Source organism: Triturus cristatus, chromosome 12 (assembly GCF_964204655.1).
Source record: "Triturus cristatus chromosome 12, aTriCri1.1, whole genome shotgun sequence".
Taxonomy (NCBI): Eukaryota; Metazoa; Chordata; class Amphibia; order Caudata; family Salamandridae; genus Triturus; species Triturus cristatus.
The window spans coordinates 15,162,040-15,182,978 of record NC_140595.1 but is presented as its reverse complement, the minus strand read 5'-3'; the positions used below and the strand labels follow the sequence as shown (position 1 = coordinate 15,182,978).

Below are 20,939 nucleotides of genomic sequence, written 5' to 3'. Positions count from 1 at the left end.
AAGAGTAAGTGAGATCCAGGCTTTAACCATACAAGAACCATTCTTACAAATACATCATAACAAGGTGGTTCTTAGAACAAATCCAAAATGTCTTCCCAAAGTAATCGCTGCTTTCCATCTTAACCAATCTGTAGAATTACCTGTTTTTTTCCCAAAACCAGATTCTGTAGCAGAAAGAGCTCTTCACACACTGGATGTCAAAAGAGCTCTACTTTATTACAGTGACAGAACTAAACCTTTTAGAACAACAAACCAACTGTTTGTAGCTTTCTCACCACCTCATAAAGGAAACCCCATCTCCAAAGCTGGGATTGCCAGGTGGATAGTCAAATTTATTCAAATATGCTTCCAGAAAGCAAAAAGCACGTTAAAAATTCCCCCTAGAGCGCACTCAACACGCAAACTAGGGGCTTCCATGGCATTCTTAGGGCACATTCCCTTAGATGACATTTGTAAAGCAGCAACATGGTCTACGCCACACACCTTCACCAAACACTACTGTGTAGACGTGCAGGCAAAACAACAAGCTTCTGTAGGGCAGGCTGTCCTTAAAACACTTTTTCAGACCACTGCAACAGATACAGGCGACCACCGCTAGGGGAGAGCACTGCTATACAGTCTATGCACAAGTATGTATTCTGCAGCTCATATGCCTCGAACGGAAAATGCGACTTACCAGTATGCATCTGTTCTTGGCATGTAGAGCTGCAGAATGACATACGCCCACCCGCGTCCTCGGAACCTCTATCTGTTCCAGTACTATCTTAATTACATACATTCACATGGACATCTCTTTATCTCTTACGGACTCCATCATTTCCCATCATGGCGAAAAACTATCTGAGGATGGAGTCGATGCCCATGCGCACTATCGTCCAAGGGAGGAGTCACCTATCTCGTGACTACAAAAGACTCTTCCAAGACAACAACAAAGTGCAAGCATCCAAGCCCAACACCAGATGGCGATCTATGCACAAGTATGTCATTCTGCAGCTCTACATGCCAAGAACAGCTGCATAATGGTAAGTAGCATTTTCCATATATAGACGTGTGTGCATATGTATTATGTATTATATATATATATATATATATATATATATATATATATATATATATATATATATATATATATATATATATATATATATTCAAAACAAAAGTTCTTGGCCAACACCAGACCTAAAAAGTATGAGTACCGGCTCTGCTAAAGTAAAGTGCAAGATTGATGCCTTTACAAATATTCTGTGGTTCTCGGATCAGGTGCATTAAAATGTTAAAACTCCCTAAGCCGATTCTTGACAGATATTCTGTGGCGTGATCCACTGGCAGACTGTCGCATGAGCTGCAATAAACTGTTAAACTGCAGGAGATTATTAAATATGCTAGTCTGGCAGGGTAGAATTCTTGAGTCTTGCCCACAAGAAGGAAAGAGTTACACACTATTTTCAACCTCCAACTACGTATATTTCACAACAGAAAATGAAAAAGGGGGAAAAGCCATAAAGAAACGGCAGGCTTGTACATGTGATATATGTATTAATCGGATGTATGTCGTTACAACGCACACTTTTACAACGCATGCACTTACAACGCATTTTTTACAACGCAACATCCACTACAACGCATTCCATTACAACGCAGGACACTACAACGCATTTTTAAAAACTACCTTTACAACGCATACCATTACAACGCATACCACCTTTACAACGCATACCATTACAACGCATAATATTACATTGGATTTAAGGTAAGTATTGGATAGTATAGGGGTAAAAATTACTATTCTTAATCCAGGGGGTGCAACATTAGGGTAAGTGTTGGATAGTATAGGGGTAAAAATTACTATTCTAACTCCAGGGGGTGCAACAGTAGGGCAAGTGTTGGATAGTATATGGGTAAAAATTACTATTCTAACTCCAGGAGGTGCAACAGTAGGGCAAGTGTTGGATAGTATAGGGGTAAAAATTACTATTCTTAATCCAGGGGGTGCAACATTAGGGTAAGTGTTGGATAGTATAGGGGTAAAAATTACTATTCTAACTCCAGGGGGTGCAACAGTAGGGCAAGTGTTGGATAGTATAGGGGTAAAAATTACTATTCTAACTCCAGGGGGTGCAACAGTAGGGCAAGTGTTGGATAGTATAGGGGTAAAAATTACTATTCTAACTCCAGGGGGTGCAACAGTAAGGCAAGTGTTGGATAGTGTAGGGGTTTTAATGTAATATTATGCGTTGTAATAGTATGCGTTGTAAAGGTAGTATGCGTTGTAATGGAATGCGTTGTAAAGGTAGTTTTTAAAAATGCGTTGTAGTGTCCTGCGTTGTAATGGAATGCGTTGTAGTGGATGTTGCGTTGTAAAAAATGCGTTGTAAGTGTAGTGCGTTGTAAAAGTTGCGTTGTAAAGGTTGTTCCCCGTATTAATCCCACCTCTGTTGTTTTATATATATTAAAACTTCCAATACGTGTAACACTCCACTGGTGTGGCAAAGGAAAAAGAGTTATATAGCAGTCCCATAAAAACAGGAATAGAGGTCTCTCAAGTCTGTTGTGTGGCCAACACTTAGAAGCCCTATTGTGTCTTCGAAAACAGGACCACCGGGCTGCAAATACAGAAAACAAAGACATTATATCACCTCTCATGTAGTTTTCTATCTCCTAAAACCTTTTTGGTGACTTTGTAAGATGATGTTGTGCGACGCTAACTGTGATCTTGGAGGGGGTCCCTAGTTTAAGTGTTGTCTATACAAAATATGTATGCTTTTATACATTAAAACACAATCTAAAGGCCTAAGTAACAGTAACAATTGATGAGATAAAAATGACACCCAATTCAAAGCATTCTCCACTTAATAATCCGTTTGTGATGGCTTATGTAAAACATAAAATAGCTGACTAGTTTCTGCACGTTCAAAACCAAATTATGCACATTCAACAAGACAATAAAGACACTTAGTAAAATTTACAAAGCATTTAAAGTCTTGCCCTTGATTAAAGATACAGGTCATGTAAAATATTATGAAAAACCCTTAGCGTCGGTCTTAAGGTAACTGTTATATAACATTTATCACAACATTTTCTCTTTATAGACAGATAGGGCCAGAAAACACCTGTCCACTCTCTTGAAAGTATTTCAGACTCTGCAGCGTTGCCAGCATCCTCAGGGCTCTAGCCAGGCCTCTGAACTGGCCGAATGCATCGGTGGTCCACCAGTGTTACAGTGTGAATGGGACTTCCACTAAGGAGGCGGTGACCACAGCACTCACCCACAACTGCTTCTGCCAGTCTGCAAACAGTCGGAACTGGCCAGGTGGGAAAAAATATTAAAGCACTTCTACAGTCCCTGCAAATGTTTTATTCGTATGCACACCCTGAAAGACCTACAAATCTTGGACGAACAAAAGCCTTGTAATTAGGACTGGGCGGTAAATTCTGTTCCGCTTGCGGAATTTGGGTAATATCGCCAAAAATTCCGCGATCCGTGGGTTCATGGAATTTTTTGCTTGTTTGCACCTTCAAAATGCGTGTTTGCGAGATATTTCTCCTCGAGCACGCAATCAGCGTTCGCGAACAGGGAAAAAGCATCGCGAACGGGCGGAACAAGCAATTCCGCGTGTACCCGGAACTTTTGTGTGCTCGCGGAGATTTTTTACCACTTCGCGGAGCTTTGCGTAGTGCAACTACGCAAATTCCGCCCACCCCTAGTTGTAATAGTAGGCCAATTCTGTGATGCATTAAGTGATTTACAGACCCCTCAGGTTCAGCCTTGTATGAAGACTCCAGAGTACAGATGGACAGTTACACAGACCACAATGTCACCTATTAGAGTCTTGTATTGGTAGTCCTGTTACACAGCTGTGCATGTGTGTTCCTGGGTCTTTGTTTTTTTTGTAACAGCCTTTTGTTGCCATTTTACCCTGTCCTCAGCCCAGGAGTTCTGGAGGACTTCCTTCATTTGCAGTCTGCCTCAGAAGATTCAGCTGAGATTTGAACGCTGCCCTGCTCTTGCGTGTTAATGTGGCTAGGCCTGACAGAAGACATCTGTATCACAGAAGTACAAAGATCATTGATCTATGAATTTCATAAACTTAACAGATTCACCACAAAAGTACGTAACCTGTGTTAATACACTGAAATCTAATATATTGTGTTAAACCAGCTGCTCTGTACCCAAACCGCAAGTAGCCTTCTCACATGTGCAGGCACGTGGTAATTACAGACATGAAAAGAGTGGAACTGGAGTTGTTCATGTGTCTTTGTAAGCCTCACGTCCAGAAGCACACAAAAGTCAGACTCAAGAGTTTAAAAGGCCTTTGTTGTGCCTGTGTCTCCTGTCCTGGGCTCCACTGCAAAACTTCCTACCCCTTGGACAACCAACCAGGTGGCATCAGTTGGACAGGAAGCTATAAGCACAGGTTTCACTGGTAAAGGTCATGCCAGATTGAAAATTGTAAGACGCATTTTAATAACAATGTTACTTAAGAAGATAGGGTTATTTTTGTGACACAGAACTGATGGTGATAAACCTCTTTCACACTTCTCAAGTGGGCCCCTGGCCAGTGGCTGGCTTTGACCACAATGTGAGCGGCCGTAAAGGGATGGAAGGTTCTTGAGCCCCACACCTCCCAGGCCGCTACTGAGTAAAGATCCGCTTGTTCAACATTCAGACTGAGTCTTTCTTCCTACACTATACCAAAACACTGCTTGTGATAGCATGTCCTGCACGTCACGTGTCCCAGGGAGGTTTAATTCACATGACAGAAGGGTGGGTGAGCTGAGATTCAGGATCACGCACTGACTATACCACAAATACACTATTCACGGAACTTTCGACCATCTCGTCTAACATATGGAGTGGCCACGTAGTGGATCTCTTTCTTCGTTCGTGTTTAAATCCTTTTTTGCCTTGTTTTGCGGGGAAGTGGGGTGCAGAGCTCCATGATCCGTGGTGATGCCTCAGCATTCCTGGCTCCTTCAGGGATTCGATACGGATCGTAACCTTCAAAAATTGATTTGCGCATCTTGTGCTTGGCCAGTTGGCAGACCCTGTCGGAAGCAAGATGGTTCTTGGCGGGTTCAGGCACCAGCCACTGCACCGGTTTCTGGTGGAGATACTGTGGGTGCGCGGTCTTCGGTACTATCGAGACACATGGAGGAGAAAGAGAGCAAACCAGAGTCAGGTTCAATTTGTGAAATTCAATGTCTAAATTCACAGCTATCAAGCAAGTTAGCAACCTTCAGAAGAGTCTAAGACAATTCAGTTCTTTAAGTAAACAACCCTTCCACCTTTGAAGAAGGAAATTCACCATTCAGAATAAAAAACATTAGCTGTTCTATTTAATACCCCTTTGCAAATATGAGAGCCTCGCCAGTCTTCAACAACATGTCCATGAAGTGACAGCACTTCAGTGTACATCTCCAGATCAGACGTGATTCTATGAACAATGTATCAACCATTCTGTATTTTATTAATAGACCCTTCTTGTGCACTCATTCATTTTCTCTGTGTTTGTGATCCGCCGATGGAGCTCAGTTACACCTCTAGATTTATTTATTTGTGCAGTTTTATGTAGCGTGTAGCGTGAACATGTCCCAGGGGCGTTAGCGCAGTTTACAATACCATAGAACTTTACGGAAGGCAACAAAATGAAAACATAAAGCACAAGTTAGAACAACAAACTACAAGCTGAGGGGGATGCAAAACCAGGAATGAAAGGTTTTGAGAGAGAGTGCTATACCGTCTGAAAACAACTCTCCAGAGCCTTTTGGCTAGCTTTGCACTATACAGATACCACATACATGAAAACTGGCAACCTGTCATTACAGAACTGCAATGCAAGGGAGCAGTGGAACATGAAACATGGAATGATAGCAAGACTACTTTCACAACACAAGAACAAAAATAAACTAAGGGGGGAAAGGCATGATTATCGGAGATGTTCATTTCAATGGGGGAAAATGTGAGAAATGTCAGTATGTAGATGGCACAGAAGTCATGGAGTGGCACACCTTGGTTCTAGAAGTAGAAATATTCAGGTACATAAAAGAGGACAGTGAACATTTTGAGAGGTCCGTTTGAGGCGCATGAGAGAGCTAAGGCAAGAATACTGGCAGAAGCTCCTATTAGGAGATTTAAAAGAAAGAGGAAGTGAGGAAATTACTTACTGAGTTAATTAAGGCCTGTGGCAGTATCTTTGGAAAAGTAGGAGTTTGGGCTGTTTCTTTAAAAAACCATGGATTGAATAGTGCACAAAGCAGGAGGGGTGGGTTCAAATTTTAGTCACACTGCCCGAGAGGGACTGAGCCGTCATGCACTGTTTTCTGGATGTAGGGTGTTCTAAGAGAAGCATAGCTGCACTGAAAAGAGAGCATCGGCCCCTTGAGAAGGTCAGCTTGCTAGTCAGGTAGAGACGAGTAACAGAGTAGATAAACTTATGTGTGATGCAAGCTGTCCAGCATACGGATCTAACTTCAATAGGGAGCTATAAAAGCATACGTAGAAGAGGTGAAATATGATCAGATTTACTACTTCCAGAAAAATAAAGGAGCCCCTGGAAGCAGGACTGCCTTCCGAGGGACAAGGTGACCGTTAGGTCCGCCTGTCAGTATGGAGTCCAGTCGGCAATTAATAGTCCCAGGGACTGGACTACGGCCTTGTCTTGATTTGAGATGAAGTGATGGATTCCACACAAAAGCCTCAGTTTGAGCCGTGTACTCTTGGCCATGGCGTTCATTTGAGGTTGGACATCAAGTATTTTGTCCAAAGAGACACCCAGAGATTTTGCACTGTAGGTGAACGTAGGTTTGTATGAGGGAAGGCCTCTTTTTGCATGATCGCCCCCGTAATTCTGGACGGATGCTGCTGGTTTTGTGACTCTGAGAGTGGACTGAGGCCTGCTGTCCAGACCTCAGTGGCAGTGCTCTAGCGCATTACAAAAGGTATGTTGAATTGACCACCCTCAATCGGCTTACTTATACGTTTCTAGTTTATGGTATCCAGGGTACCCAGGACACATAAGACAGAGTGCCCGCCCAGGGCTACAGCCCTGGTTGTGCCACCCTGTGTGTGATAAAGTACAAAATAGCTCCCAGCCTGTCACTGCAGCCTGCAAGAGCAGTTTAAAACTGTTAGTTCGACTTTGCCATTTAAACCCACTTCCCTAAACAATATACGTAAGTATCCTCTAAGGGAGCCCTAAGGCAGAGGGCTGTATATTATTAAGTAGGACATATATCTTTAATATCCTCTAACAAAAAACCTTCCAAATTGTCATTTTTCCTGTTGAAGAGTTGGTAGCCTCATTGGCTAACACAGTGTTACCGGCTGACCCTGCAGCCTGGCTAACTTTTGAATGGGACTACTAAATGGGTACTCCGAGGTATCAAATTAATCATGGCATTAAACCCAAATTGCTGCCAAAGTCTAATTTAATGTCACTTTTAAGGAAAGACAGCTTTTATAAAGTTGCCACTCTGTGCCCAGTTTGTCCAGTGCCCTTACACAGCTGTTGGCCACCAGAAAGTCTTCTTCCCTCCCGGGGAGCCGTGTGAATGACTTCCAGGCTCAGGAACAATAGAAGCCTGGTACAGGGAGAGGTGTAATCTTACCCTTGCAAGAAGCCATTCAGGGCGTTGACGCAAAAGTCGAGCTTCAAATGTGAAGCTGCCTTTAGTTGACAAATGGTGATCACACTCCTGAAAGGTTGCACCTTTGTTCAGGTATACAGGCTGGCGGTAGGACCAGTGCCCAAATCAGTAGCCACACCTCTAGGGAGGGCTAGCAAGCTCCTAACACCCAAGGAAGGGTTCAGACAACTTTGGAGTGAGCAGAGTAGAGCACCCTGAGATTGCTAGATTCCTCACATAGCTAGCTGGAAGTCGTCACAGGCTAGTGAATACATCATCCATCCATAGCACCTTCTGGGCATACATATTGCACTCCTGGCAACCTGAACCTCAGATCACTATGGAACTGAAGAAAGGACCAAAAAAGAACTGCCCTGCTGACCCCTGGACTTGGCAAAGAGAAGCTGCACCATCTGCTAGACTACTCCTGCTGAACCTTGGACTAGCGAAGAGAGGACTGTGCCTCCTGGCTTGAGGAAAAGTTACTCCCTAGCCCCAGACCAAAGAAGTGACTCCAAGGGTTAATTGACTGATCCCCTGGAACCAGTACCAGGGCCATCAAAGCAGAAGTAACCCAACTCGGCAAATTTGTAGCCATTTCTGGAGAATTGCGCTGAACGCCCCAAGAGAACAATCCTCGATAGCCAAAAGTTGCACCCGAGTCTGCTGGACCCGAGAGTATCATCTGAGTTCAGGTTGGTCACCCAAGAGGGACACTAGCCTCCACCAAAGGATACCCCTGGAGCCGCTGTGGACAGATACTAGCAGCCCAGCAGCACCTGGCCTTCTACTGGCTCAAAGAGGACTGTGAGGGACCCGACCTCTGTAGCCAAAGTTGTACCACCTGACTCGTGGACCAAGGAGTAACCACAAGGGCACCCCAATCGACCGCACAGCACCCAAAGAGCATCCTCCATCTCCTGCATCCTAAGCATCAGGAGTCAGGACCACTCCAATAACGTCTCTGGCGGTTGTGATGTAAAGTTCAGAACTGGACTGAAGAACACTTGGGTGACCAGGTAACTGTCCAAATACTCCTTAGTGGCTCTCCCCTGACCTTCTCCCTGCTGGATTTGGTTGCCATAGCCAGGCGGAAGTAGCCAAACACAGCTCTTTCAAACTTTTCAAAAGTTTCTGAACTTTACGGTTACCAATGCTTGTTTTCGGTTGTGACGTAAATTATTGATATTTAAATTTACTTTTAAAATCCATATCTCTGGAACCCTTTGGTGGATTCTGTCCATCTAAGACGCTAAAAATTCATAAAACTATAATCTATTTTTATAAATTGGTGTCTGATTTCTTGCATGTTGTGTGACTTTCTTATTTTGTTGTTTGGTGCTTCTAAATGCTTTATACTAGTTCCTTTGTTTAAGCCTTGTTGCTCAAAACCACAGCTACCCAGGATTGAGCTAAAGTTTTTTCAAACGAGCTTGACTGGACCCAAAATTGTTTTTGCAAGTGTATTACACGGTAAGGTCGCACAACCAAACTATAATATAATGCACCCAAATCCTCACAATTTGTAACACAAAATGTAAAAAAAATCCACCCAGGATTGAACTGTCGTGATAGAATAAGTCAGTGAAGTGAAGAGAAACTTGGTCTTTGAAGGGTTCAGCTACAAGTGGTGGGTAGTCATGAATTCTTGTTCGTCTGTTAGTATTGGGGCTAGGATCCGGGCACTGCTGGGATAGGAGATCTTAAGAGAGAAATGTGTATCATCAGCATACAGGTGACAAACAATTCTTGAGATCTTGAGTAAGGCTCCAAGATGTTCTATGTAGAGAGTAAAGAGAAGAGAGCTGGGGCCAAGATAGAGAATTTAAGAACACCCAGTGACAAGGGAACTGAGGTTTAGAAGCAGTTACCAAGTTTCACTTGCTGACATCGGTTGGTCAGGTAAGAAACAAACCAGTTCAGGATTTTGCCATCTATGCCCACATACTATGTTATGTTATGTTAAATGTCTCTTGTATAGGGCTTAATTACCAACGGTCTCTTAACACTCGTATTAAAGTTTCAGCCTAACACCAGTTATTACTTGTCATAATGCCTGTAGGACTTGGCCCTTTTTCCCTCAGTTGTTTTCATTTTTCATGTTGCTACAGATTCAGGGAGCCATTTTAATTACCCCTGAAAACTTCTGCCTGAGGGCCTGAAGCACAAAATGGTGGCCACCCATGACATCACCAGCATCCACTGGAACCTACCAGCACCTTCCAGAACCTTCCAGGAGATTCCAGAACTGTGTGACAGTTGGAGACCGTTTAGAATGTTGGGAGGATAAGAGAGGCAGTTGGCAGTTGGAGCTGGCAGTTGGCACCTGACTGGTGAAGAGAGAGGAGCACAACAGTGAAGGAGGAAGGAGTGAAGCAGCAGGGGTGGAAACTTGTGCCTGGAGTGGGGTCCATAAACCCACCCTTGATACTTGTCCCTACTGATGGATCCCAGCCTATAGCCCTGTGTGGGAAGAAGACAGAAAAACTCATCCTAAGGACCTGGACAGCAGGAACAGGCCTTAGAAGCAGAGAGCAGCAAGATCCTGACCTGGAAACTGGTTTCCCTGGAGTCCGGCGTCGAGTAGCCTGAGACCTGGAGCCCGAGGTGGAGAAGCGGCGCTGACTGAAGTAGCAGACGTCGTACCCGGAGCCGCCTGAGGTCGTGAGAGGGCGCCGACGGAGGTCGTGAGGAATACCAGAGGTCGAGGAGGAAGTGAACCGAGGTCGAGCGAGCGGCGTCATCGGAGGAGTGAAGTCCGCCCTCCGGAGTCGTCGGAGACCGAGGTAGAGGTGAACCGGAGGTCGGGAGTGAGGATCGCACTCCGGAGTCGCCCGGAACCTTAGAGGAGGAGCACCGGAGGTCGGGGGTGAGGATCGCACCCCGGAGTCGCCGGAAGTCGACATCGAGGCCAGGCCGGCCGACGTCATCGGAGCCGAGAGCGCCATCGGACCGGAGCCGCCCGAAGTCGACATCGTGAAGAGACTGCCCGACGCCGTCGAATCGGAGGTAGAGATCGAACCGAGGCCGCCGACATCGGACCGGAACCGCCTTCCGGCGTCGACAAAGAACTGACATTGTGCCGAGGCCGCCGAGACCGAACCGGAACCGCCTCACGGCGTCGACACGACTCCAGCGGCGTCGGAACATCAGAAAAAGGGCAGTAAGTGGAGTAGAGGGCGCCTAAGGCCCTGTGGAGACCTGAGAGACTACTCTAAGGGGCTAGGGAGGTGCTGAAACCCACCTGACTGTGCCTGGGGTGAACTGGGACTGACCTAGAGAGGTTGTGTGGAGACGGGAAGCCAGGGCATTGGTATTCCCCCCTTTGATCTACCTCAGTTTAGGCCTCAGCCTTGTCCCAGCCAGGGAGTAGCCTCCCCCCTCAAGCCTTCCACAACCCTACAAGCTGTGCCTGGGCCAAATCAGCCCTTAAGAAGTGAAGTGTCATCTGATTATATGAGGGTTGCTGTATACTTTTAATTATTTATTGGGGATACTGTATTTATTGAATTTTTATCTATTTATTGCTGCACTATATTTATAGGTCCACAGGACTTGTTGGTGTACAATATTTATTGGTACAGTATTTATTACCTCAAAGTATTTAATTGACTGTATATATTGCACTTGTATTTATGCCCTGTTATTTATGATCACCCCTATTTATTTCAGCAAACAGCCAGTATTTATTTGACCTGCTCTATTTAAAATGTATATACTGTGATTGTTATTTATTTTCCCAATCAGCAACTAAGAGAAGAAAGATAAAGAAAGCATATTTTCATAATTTTTACGGTGTAGAGTCGTTTTTGGAACGGATGCACGCATGGTTATTGTATGGGTATATTGTATGCTTAGCACTGCGCCTGTTTCCTGACCACTCGAGCCAAGCTACCCCGTTGTGTCGGGAAGGTCCACCACCACCCTGCGGAGTGGGAGTGGGCTGTTTCCAACATAAATTGGTGTTCAGCGGTGGGATAGAGCTGTGCCTACATATACTCAACAATAACTGTGGGTAGTCCATAGGCCTACACCGGGAGTTTTCTCACAGCGGCCTTCCTAATTGTGGGTTTTTGTTTTTTCCAAATTTACTCTGGTGGTGGGAGGAGGTATTACTAAAGGTACCCCCCTACATTGCTACTGCACAAAACCTGTCCTCTAACCTGAGTGGGCAAGATGGAGGTTGTACTAGACAATCTAAAAACGTACACTGTGGCCCAAGTCAGGAAGTTAACAGACCGGAGGGAGAAAAGACAGCTCACATGGGACTTAGCAAGGCTGGAGAAAGAGATGGAGGAGAAAAGGATGGCGCACGAGCTTTGGATGAAGGAGATGAAGCTGCGTGCCCTCCAGATGAGTGTGTCCAGCGAGGACACTGGTGGCAGCATACCAGAAGCTTCACAGGAGCTAGAAGTTTATTTACCCCAGGAAGACATCACCAGGGTGTCTGAGGAGGCATTGGGGTGTGAACCTGAAGGGGGTAGTGCAGGGATCTCCCCACCCAGCGAGGTGAGAGAAGTGGCAGATAGCCCAGCTAGGTCCCAGGGAGAGAGGGTTGTAGGGCCTCACGACCTATCTGTAGGAAGGCGTGAGACGGGGAGGTGTCCCGAGGTGCCCCAACCGAAGTCTCAGGGCCTGGAGAGTTCCGCAAGGGAGCCCCAGGTTGGGAACCTAGGCTGTCCCGATGTGCCCTCCAGTGCAGGGGAGCCCCTAGTGTCAGGAGGACCCAGGGCGACTGTAACCAGCGCGCCTGAGGTTCTGGGGTTGGCCCAGTTTCAGGGTTTAGGTCCTGGGCTGGGATGCCAGGCTCAGGGGTTGCCTGACCTGGCGGGTGGGGCCTCGGTTAACCGGGTCCCCCCGAAAGTGACTTCCAGGGGTACTTTTCCCGTTAGGAGGGTGCTGAAATCTGGAAGGGGGTGCAGAGGGAGGAAGGTCTCACCTCGGGCACCGACTCAGCCTAAGGGTTTAGACCCTCGGTTGAAGGATCAGTTGAGGGGTCAAGGCCCTAGACTGAGGAGGAAGTGTTGGTCTGAGGGTGCCTCGCAGGGTAGGATGAGGAACCCCAGAAGGAGAGTTAGGGGGAGGAGAGCCTCGCCCCTGAAGGCTGGTCAGCCTAAGGGTGTGAACCCCAGGAGGAAGGACCAGAGGCAGTTTAGGACTGCAAGGAGGAGGACCGGAGTGGTCAACGGGCACTACAGGCCTGGGGCTACTGCCCCCCACTCCGCGAGATCACCCGGGCCAGAGACATCTGGATGGCCCAGGGGCCGGTCCTGGCCACAACTAGCTAGGGAGCCCCCGTGGGGTGGTTTTGTTGGTCCAGGGAGGTTTGTTAGGGAACCATTGGGTTCCAGAGCGAAGGAGAACTTGTGGGAGCTCCTGCCGTTGCGGGCCTGCGTCCACCTTTTCTCGCCCCAAGCAGGGAAGACCATCAAGGCATTGATCGGTCTACCCTGGCTTTTGGCTGGAAGGGGGTTGTGTAGGACTTGGCCCTTTTTCCCTCAGTTGTTTTCATTTTTCATGTTGCTACAGATTCAGGGAGCCATTTTAATTACCCCTGAAAACTTCTGCCTGAGGGCCTGAAGCACAAAATGGTGGCCACCCATGACATCACCAGCATCCACTGGAACCTACCAGCACCTTCCAGAACCTTCCAGGAGATTCCAGAACTGTGTGACAGTTGGAGACCGTTTAGAATGTTGGGAGGATAAGAGAGGCAGTTGGCAGTTGGAGCTGGCAGTTGGCACCTGACTGGTGAAGAGAGAGGAGCACAACAGTGAAGGAGGAAGGAGTGAAGCAGCAGGGGTGGAAACTTGTGCCTGGAGTGGGGTCCATAAACCCACCCTTGATACTTGTCCCTACTGATGGATCCCAGCCTATAGCCCTGTGTGGGAAGAAGACAGAAAAACTCATCCTAAGGACCTGGACAGCAGGAACAGGCCTTAGAAGCAGAGAGCAGCAAGATCCTGACCTGGAAACTGGTTTCCCTGGAGTCCGGCGTCGAGTAGCCTGAGACCTGGAGCCCGAGGTGGAGAAGCGGCGCTGACTGAAGTAGCAGACGTCGTACCCGGAGCCGCCTGAGGTCGTGAGAGGGCGCCGACGGAGGTCGTGAGGAATACCAGAGGTCGAGGAGGAAGTGAACCGAGGTCGAGCGAGCGGCGTCATCGGAGGAGTGAAGTCCGCCCTCCGGAGTCGTCGGAGACCGAGGTAGAGGTGAACCGGAGGTCGGGAGTGAGGATCGCACTCCGGAGTCGCCCGGAACCTTAGAGGAGGAGCACCGGAGGTCGGGGGTGAGGATCGCACCCCGGAGTCGCCGGAAGTCGACATCGAGGCCAGGCCGGCCGACGTCATCGGAGCCGAGAGCGCCATCGGACCGGAGCCGCCCGAAGTCGACATCGTGAAGAGACTGCCCGACGCCGTCGAATCGGAGGTAGAGATCGAACCGAGGCCGCCGACATCGGACCGGAACCGCCTTCCGGCGTCGACAAAGAACTGACATTGTGCCGAGGCCGCCGAGACCGAACCGGAACCGCCTCACGGCGTCGACACGACTCCAGCGGCGTCGGAACATCAGAAAAAGGGCAGTAAGTGGAGTAGAGGGCGCCTAAGGCCCTGTGGAGACCTGAGAGACTACTCTAAGGGGCTAGGGAGGTGCTGAAACCCACCTGACTGTGCCTGGGGTGAACTGGGACTGACCTAGAGAGGTTGTGTGGAGACGGGAAGCCAGGGCATTGGTATTCCCCCCTTTGATCTACCTCAGTTTAGGCCTCAGCCTTGTCCCAGCCAGGGAGTAGCCTCCCCCCTCAAGCCTTCCACAACCCTACAAGCTGTGCCTGGGCCAAATCAGCCCTTAAGAAGTGAAGTGTCATCTGATTATATGAGGGTTGCTGTATACTTTTAATTATTTATTGGGGATACTGTATTTATTGAATTTTTATCTATTTATTGCTGCACTATATTTATAGGTCCACAGGACTTGTTGGTGTACAATATTTATTGGTACAGTATTTATTACCTCAAAGTATTTAATTGACTGTATATATTGCACTTGTATTTATGCCCTGTTATTTATGATCACCCCTATTTATTTCAGCAAACAGCCAGTATTTATTTGACCTGCTCTATTTAAAATGTATATACTGTGATTGTTATTTATTTTCCCAATCAGCAACTAAGAGAAGAAAGATAAAGAAAGCATATTTTCATAATTTTTACGGTGTAGAGTCGTTTTTGGAACGGATGCACGCATGGTTATTGTATGGGTATATTGTATGCTTAGCACTGCGCCTGTTTCCTGACCACTCGAGCCAAGCTACCCCGTTGTGTCGGGAAGGTCCACCACCACCCTGCGGAGTGGGAGTGGGCTGTTTCCAACAATGCCCATTCCATCAAAGCTTATCTTGGCCAAAGGCCTGCTTGAACAAAAAGTTTTCAGTTTCTTTCGGAATGGAAGGAGGAGAATAGTTTCCCCTCTCAAACTTTCCGGCAGTCTGTTGCACAACTGAGGTACAATACTGAGAAAGCCCATCCACCCATAGTCGATTTGTCACACCATGGGTAGGTCAACAAGTTTGCCTCGGACGATCGTATGCATCGTCCCGGAACATATCTCCTTAAACGGTCCTTAATAAAAAATTGGTACCGTCCCATACAGGGTTTTATGTGCAATACATAAGCCCTTGAACCTGATCATCTGCTTGACTGGAAGCCTATGCAATTGTTGCAGCAATGATGTAGCATGTGACCGCCTTGGAAGCTTGAATATTAATCTTGCGGCATAATTCATGACTATTTGGAGCTTGCCCAGCAAATTGTCTGGAAGCCCAATATATAGTGCATTTCCATGGTCCAGTCGCAACACAATCAGTGTCGCCACCACAGTTTGCATCGTCAAGAAAGATAGAAGGGGTACCAATTTCCGATGTTGCCTCAGTTGGCCCACGCAGTTTCCTACCACTGCCGTCACCTGCCTATGTCCTTTCTGAAGGACGTGAGGTGTTTTAACACATTGGTGGGTGCCTCAGATGAAAAGAGGTTTGGATTCTCTACAGCAGTGTCTTATCAAGTAGTGGGAGCTCGGCCTTTTACCCTTTTACAGTTCCTCCTTGGACATTTCACCAGCTAAATCTTCCAATATGAATAGTGGAGAAAATGGGAAAATACAAAGGAATCAGGTGAGGTATTTTCCATTCCTACTGTAATTTCACATTTCTCATGGAACTCGTGAGAAGCGATTAGCAATCCCGTAATGTACTTGCATCCAGAAATTACTGACATTAGCATCATCTATAACTTTGAGAGAGGGAATTTTGATGCTGCATTCCTGCATAACTTGTGATGGAGCCTGTTAGACCTGTCAGCCCTTTGGGTGGTCCCTCCTCATCATTATTTATTTTGTCCCACTTTTGCCTCAAACCCTGTTAGTATTTTTCCTTTTTGGGAACCACCAGACTTTTTAGTGTTGATGCAGGGTCAGGGAGCCATTTTCCCTACCCCTGGAACTTCTGTCTGAGGGCCTGAAACACAAAATGGTGGCCACCCATTGTCACCTGTGACATCACTGGAACCTACTAGTACCTTCCAGAACATTCTAGAACCCTGTGACAGTGTGAGGCAGGTTTAGAATGTTGGGAAGCCAGCTCAGGGTTGGCAGTTGGAGTTGGCAGTTGGCACCTGACTGGTGAAGGGAGAGCAGCACAACACTGAAGGAGGAAGGAGTGAGGCAGCAGGGGTGGAAACTTGTGCCTGGAGTGGGGTCCAGAAACCCACCCTTGATACTAGTCCCTACTGACTGAGCCCAGCCTAGAGCCCTGTGTGGGATAAAGTCAAGAAGAACCAACTCAAGGACCTGAACAGCCGGAACAGGCCTTGAAAGTAAAGAACAGCAAGTTCCTGACCTGTCTATTGGTATCTTCCTGGAGTCCGACGCCGAGAAGCCTAGAGACCTGGGGCCGGAGGTGAAGAAGCGGCGCTGACTGGAAAGCAGACGTCGTACCCGGAGCCGCCAGAGGTCGAGAGAGGGCGCCGACGGAGGTCGTGGAGACACCAGAGGTCGAGGAGGAAGTCACCTGAGGTCGAGTGTGCGGCGTCGACGGGGGAGTGAAGTCCGCCCTCCGGAGTCGCCGGAGACCGAGGTGAATCGTGCCGGAGGTCGGGAGTGGAGATCGCACTCCGGAGTCGCCGGAACCTGAGGAAAGGAGCACCGGAGGTCGGGAGTGGAGATCGCACTCCGGAGTCGCCGGAACCTGAAGGGAAGAGCACCGGAGGTCGGGAGTGGAGGTCGCACTCCAGAGACACCCGGAAGTAGGGAGATCGTGTCCCTGTGACGCCGGAGACCGACATTGAATCGAGGCTGCCCAGCGACATCGAGCCGAGGCCGCCCGCCGACATCGATCCGGAACCACCTCACGGCGTCGACAAGAACTGACATCGAGCCGAGGCCGGCTAGCGACATCGAACCGGAACCGCCTCACAGCGTCGACACGACTCCGGCGGAGTCGGAAGTTCATAAAGAGGGCAGTAAGTGGAATAGAGGGCGCCTAAGGCCCTGTGGAGCCCTAAGAGACCATCCTAGGGGCTAGAGAGGTGTTAGGACCAGCCTGGGAGTGCCAGGGGTGGACTGAGACTGATACAGTGACCTGTGTGAGGGGTTGTGTAGTTTGGGAGAGCCAGATTCCTAGATTACCCTTGATCTACCTCAGTTTTAGCCTCAGCCTTATCCAAGCTAGGTGAAACACCCTCAGGCCATCCACATAACCACAAGCTGTGATTGGGCCAAATCAACCCATAGTACCTCACAAATGTGACCTGATTTGAAAGTGTACTGATGGCTTATATTTATTGAGAGTATTGTATTCTTTGTATTTATCCTATTTATTGTCTCACAGTATTTATTGTCTCAGAGTATTTATTCCCTCGCAGTATTTATTTGCCTATGTATTTTATGCACATCTATTTATTCATTGATTATTTATGATCTGAGCTTATTTATTTGACCTACCCTTTTTACAGAAGAAGCTTTGTGTACTGTAAGTGTGTTATTATTTATTTAACCTGCAACTAAGAGAAAACAAGATAAACACAGATATATTTTCATAAATTTTTACGGTGTAGTGTCGTTTTTGGAACGGATGCACGCATGGTTATTGTGAGGGTGTGACGTACGCTTAACACGGAGCCTGACCCCCGACCGCTCGAGCCAAGCAACCCCTTGTGCTGGGAAACACCGGGTGACTGCTAACCCCGGTTGCCCGGGGTTTTCTAACATAATTGGTGTTCAGCGGTGGGATAGAGCTGTGCTTGCGTCCACTCGACAATAACTGTGGGTAGTCCATAGGCCTACACCGGGAGTTTTCTCAAAGCGGACTTCCTAATTCTGAGTTTTGTTTTTTCCAAATTTACTTCTGGTGGTGGGAGGAGGTATTACAAAAGGTACCCCCCTGCATAGCTTCTGTAAACACCTGTCTTCTATTCTGAGTGGGCAAAATGGAGTTTGTGTTGGAAGACCTGGAAACTTATACTGTGGCCCAACTCAGAGAGTTTTGTCAGAGAGAGGGGGTGTATTGTCCCCAAGGTGCCAAGAAGGGTGAACTCCAGACCAGCTTGAGGGCTTGGGGGGAGGCACGACGAGAAAGTAAGGCTGAGCAGGAGGACAGGGATGGAGAGCCTGTTAGCGAGGGGGCTGGATTGTACCAACCTGAGGTGGGGAACCTGTTAGCGGGGCCCAGAACACTTTCCAGGAAGGGCAGCACTGTCTCTAGCGGTGGCTTATCAGAAGTAGAATTAACTGACCGGAGGGAGAAAAGACAGCTCACATGGAAGTTGGCGGAGCTGGAGAAAGAGAAGGAGGGACAGAGGATGGCTCACGAGTTGAGGCTGAGGGAAATAGATCTCCAGATCCTACAAGTCGGGGCACACACTGTTCCTAATGGTGGCAGCAAAGACAAAGAAATCACCAGGGAACCCAAACCCTATCTGCCAAAAGACATAGTAGCTAGCTATAGTGCAGGGGATGATATTGCCAAGTGGCTAGCGGCCTATGAGGTCTCTTAAAGGCTCATGGGGTGCCAGAGAAGTACTGGGGAGGGGGATTGTACAAATACATGCCTCCAGCTGGTAGGGATGCATTATTGGCCCTAGAGCAGGATGAGCAGACCCACTACCCCACCATGAAAGTGGCGCTCGTAAGAAAGTTTGGACTAACACCCGAGAAGTACAGACAGAAGTTCCGGGGTAGCCACAAACTGGGCACACAGAATTGGGTGGATTTCCTGGACTATGCAAAGAAGGCATTAGAGGGTTGGATTCAGGGCAGTGAGGTGAGGGACTACGAGGGGTTGTTTGATTTAATGTTGAAGGAACACCTGCTCGAAAAATGTTTCCCTGAACTGCGTCAACACCTGGTGGATAGCAAGCTGACCAATCCCCGGATGCTTGCTGAGGAGGCGGACATTTGGGCTAGTACCCGGGTGTCCACAAGGGGGACTGGAGGGGATACTCAAAAGGCCGGACAGGGCGCCCCCCAGGAAGAAAGAGGGAGGGGAAAAGAAAAAGGAGTTCTCTAAAGGCCCCCAAAATAACTTCCAAGGAAAGGGAACAGGATTCACCCCTAGGGCTAACCCACCCAGAAACCCTAATCCTGGCCAGAGTCAGCAGCCAAGGGTTGTCCATTGCTTCGAGTGCGGTGGCGTCGGACACTATAAGGGAGATGCGAAGTGCCCGAAAAGACCACCCCCTCCCATTGGAGGAAAGGCCCCCGGAGTAGCTAGTGTAGTGCTCGGGGAGGAGATGCCCTTAACTAAGGGAAGGGAGTGTGCGGGTGTCACTTTAGTGTCCCTGGGAGAACGGGAGATGGTTCCTAAGATCCAGGTGCCCGCAAATACCACAAAGTATGGGCAGTGGGTCACCATCAACGGCCAAAGAGGGGAGGCTCTGAGAGACACAGGAGCCAGTATGACTATGGTACGTAGCCAACTGGTGTCTCCAGAGCAGGTAATTCCCGATGTACTCCACCCAGCCGCGATGGCTGACGGCAGAACCGGTCACTATCCGGTGGCCGAGGTTCCCTTTGAATGGGAGGGGGTTGCAGGTTCACTTCGAGTTGCCGTAAGCCCTGCCGTGCCGGTCGATTGTCTACTGGGGAATGACATGGAGCACAATGCTTGGAAGGAGGTGGAATACCGGACTCATGCTGAGATGCTGGGTACACCTGACTGGGCCTGTGTTAGCACAGGGTCCGCGACTACCCGGAGAGGGAGTCTGTTTCAGCCTGGAACAAAGGCACAGCCGGCTGCCGACCAAGGGAAGAACCGAGGACAGGAGGAGCCTGCCTCGGCATCCGCGCCCCGTGTGACGGATAGGCCACCGGAGGTGGTGGACCAGGAGTCCGCGGTGGGGGATGTTACCAAACTGGAGGACCTACCCATCCCGGCCGAGTGGCACGTGGAGGGAGGGCCGACCAGGGAGGAATTCTGCAAGGGCCAGAGGGAGTGCCCTACCCTTGAGGGACTGAGGCGACAGGCCGAAGCCCAGGCAGCAGGGAACGTTGAGGGGAACTACAACCTTTACTGGGAGGATGGCCTCCTCTACAGTGAACCCAAGGCACCCCTACATGGATCGTCACGAGCCTTAGTAGTCCCTCAACGTTACCGAGCCTTCCTACTGGAATTGGCTCACGAGATCCCCTTGGCAGGACACCCGGGGCAAGACAAGACCTTCGCCCGTCTTGTCCCACACTTTTATTGGCCTCAAATGAAAGTGTCGTCCGACACCTACTGCCGGACATGTGTGTCTTGCCAAGCCAGTGGGAAAACAGGGGTGAAGCTGAAAGCTCCCCTGGAACCACTTCCTGTCGTTAGCACCCCCTTTGAAAGGGTGGGCATCGACATTGTGGGTCCATTAGATCCGCCTACTACAGCTGGTCACAGGTTTATCCTGGTTCTGGTGGATCATGCCACAGGGTACCCAGAGGCTATACCTCTAAGGACCATTACAGCACCTGTTGTGGCTAGGGCCCTGATGGGAATCTTTACCCGAGTGGGTTTTCCCAAGGAAATTGTGTCCGACAGGGGGACCAACTTCATGTCAGCCTAAATGCGGGCCATGTGGAAGGAGTGTGGAGTGACCTACCGGTTCACAACTCCTTACCACCCCCAGACCAATGGTCTGGTGGAGAGGTTTAACAAAACCTTGAAAGGCATGATTAGAAGTCTGCCTGAAAGCCTGCGGAGGAAATGGGACGTCCTCCTACCCTGTCTATTGTTTTCCTACAGGGAAGTGCCACAGAAGGGAGTGGGCTTCAGCCCCTTCGAGCTTTT

At 48.5% G+C, this 20,939-nt stretch overlaps 1 protein-coding gene across 3 annotated transcripts in view; it reads right to left on the bottom strand.

The window, feature by feature from the left end:
* Positions 1-2,378: 2,378 nt before the first annotated feature.
* SPMAP2 (sperm microtubule associated protein 2) overlaps positions 2,379-20,939 on the bottom strand; it is a 98,266-nt gene continuing 79,705 nt past the window's right edge. For 2 of the 3 annotated variants that reach the window (XM_085638124.1, XM_085638125.1), the window contains exon 7: positions 2,379-5,137. In XM_085638124.1, coding sequence (XP_085494250.1) covers positions 4,890-5,137 — 248 coding nt within the window. In that variant the 3' untranslated portion in view covers positions 2,379-4,889. The remainder of the gene's footprint in view (positions 5,138-20,939) is intronic. The other variant, XM_085638126.1, reaches the window with a different exon arrangement.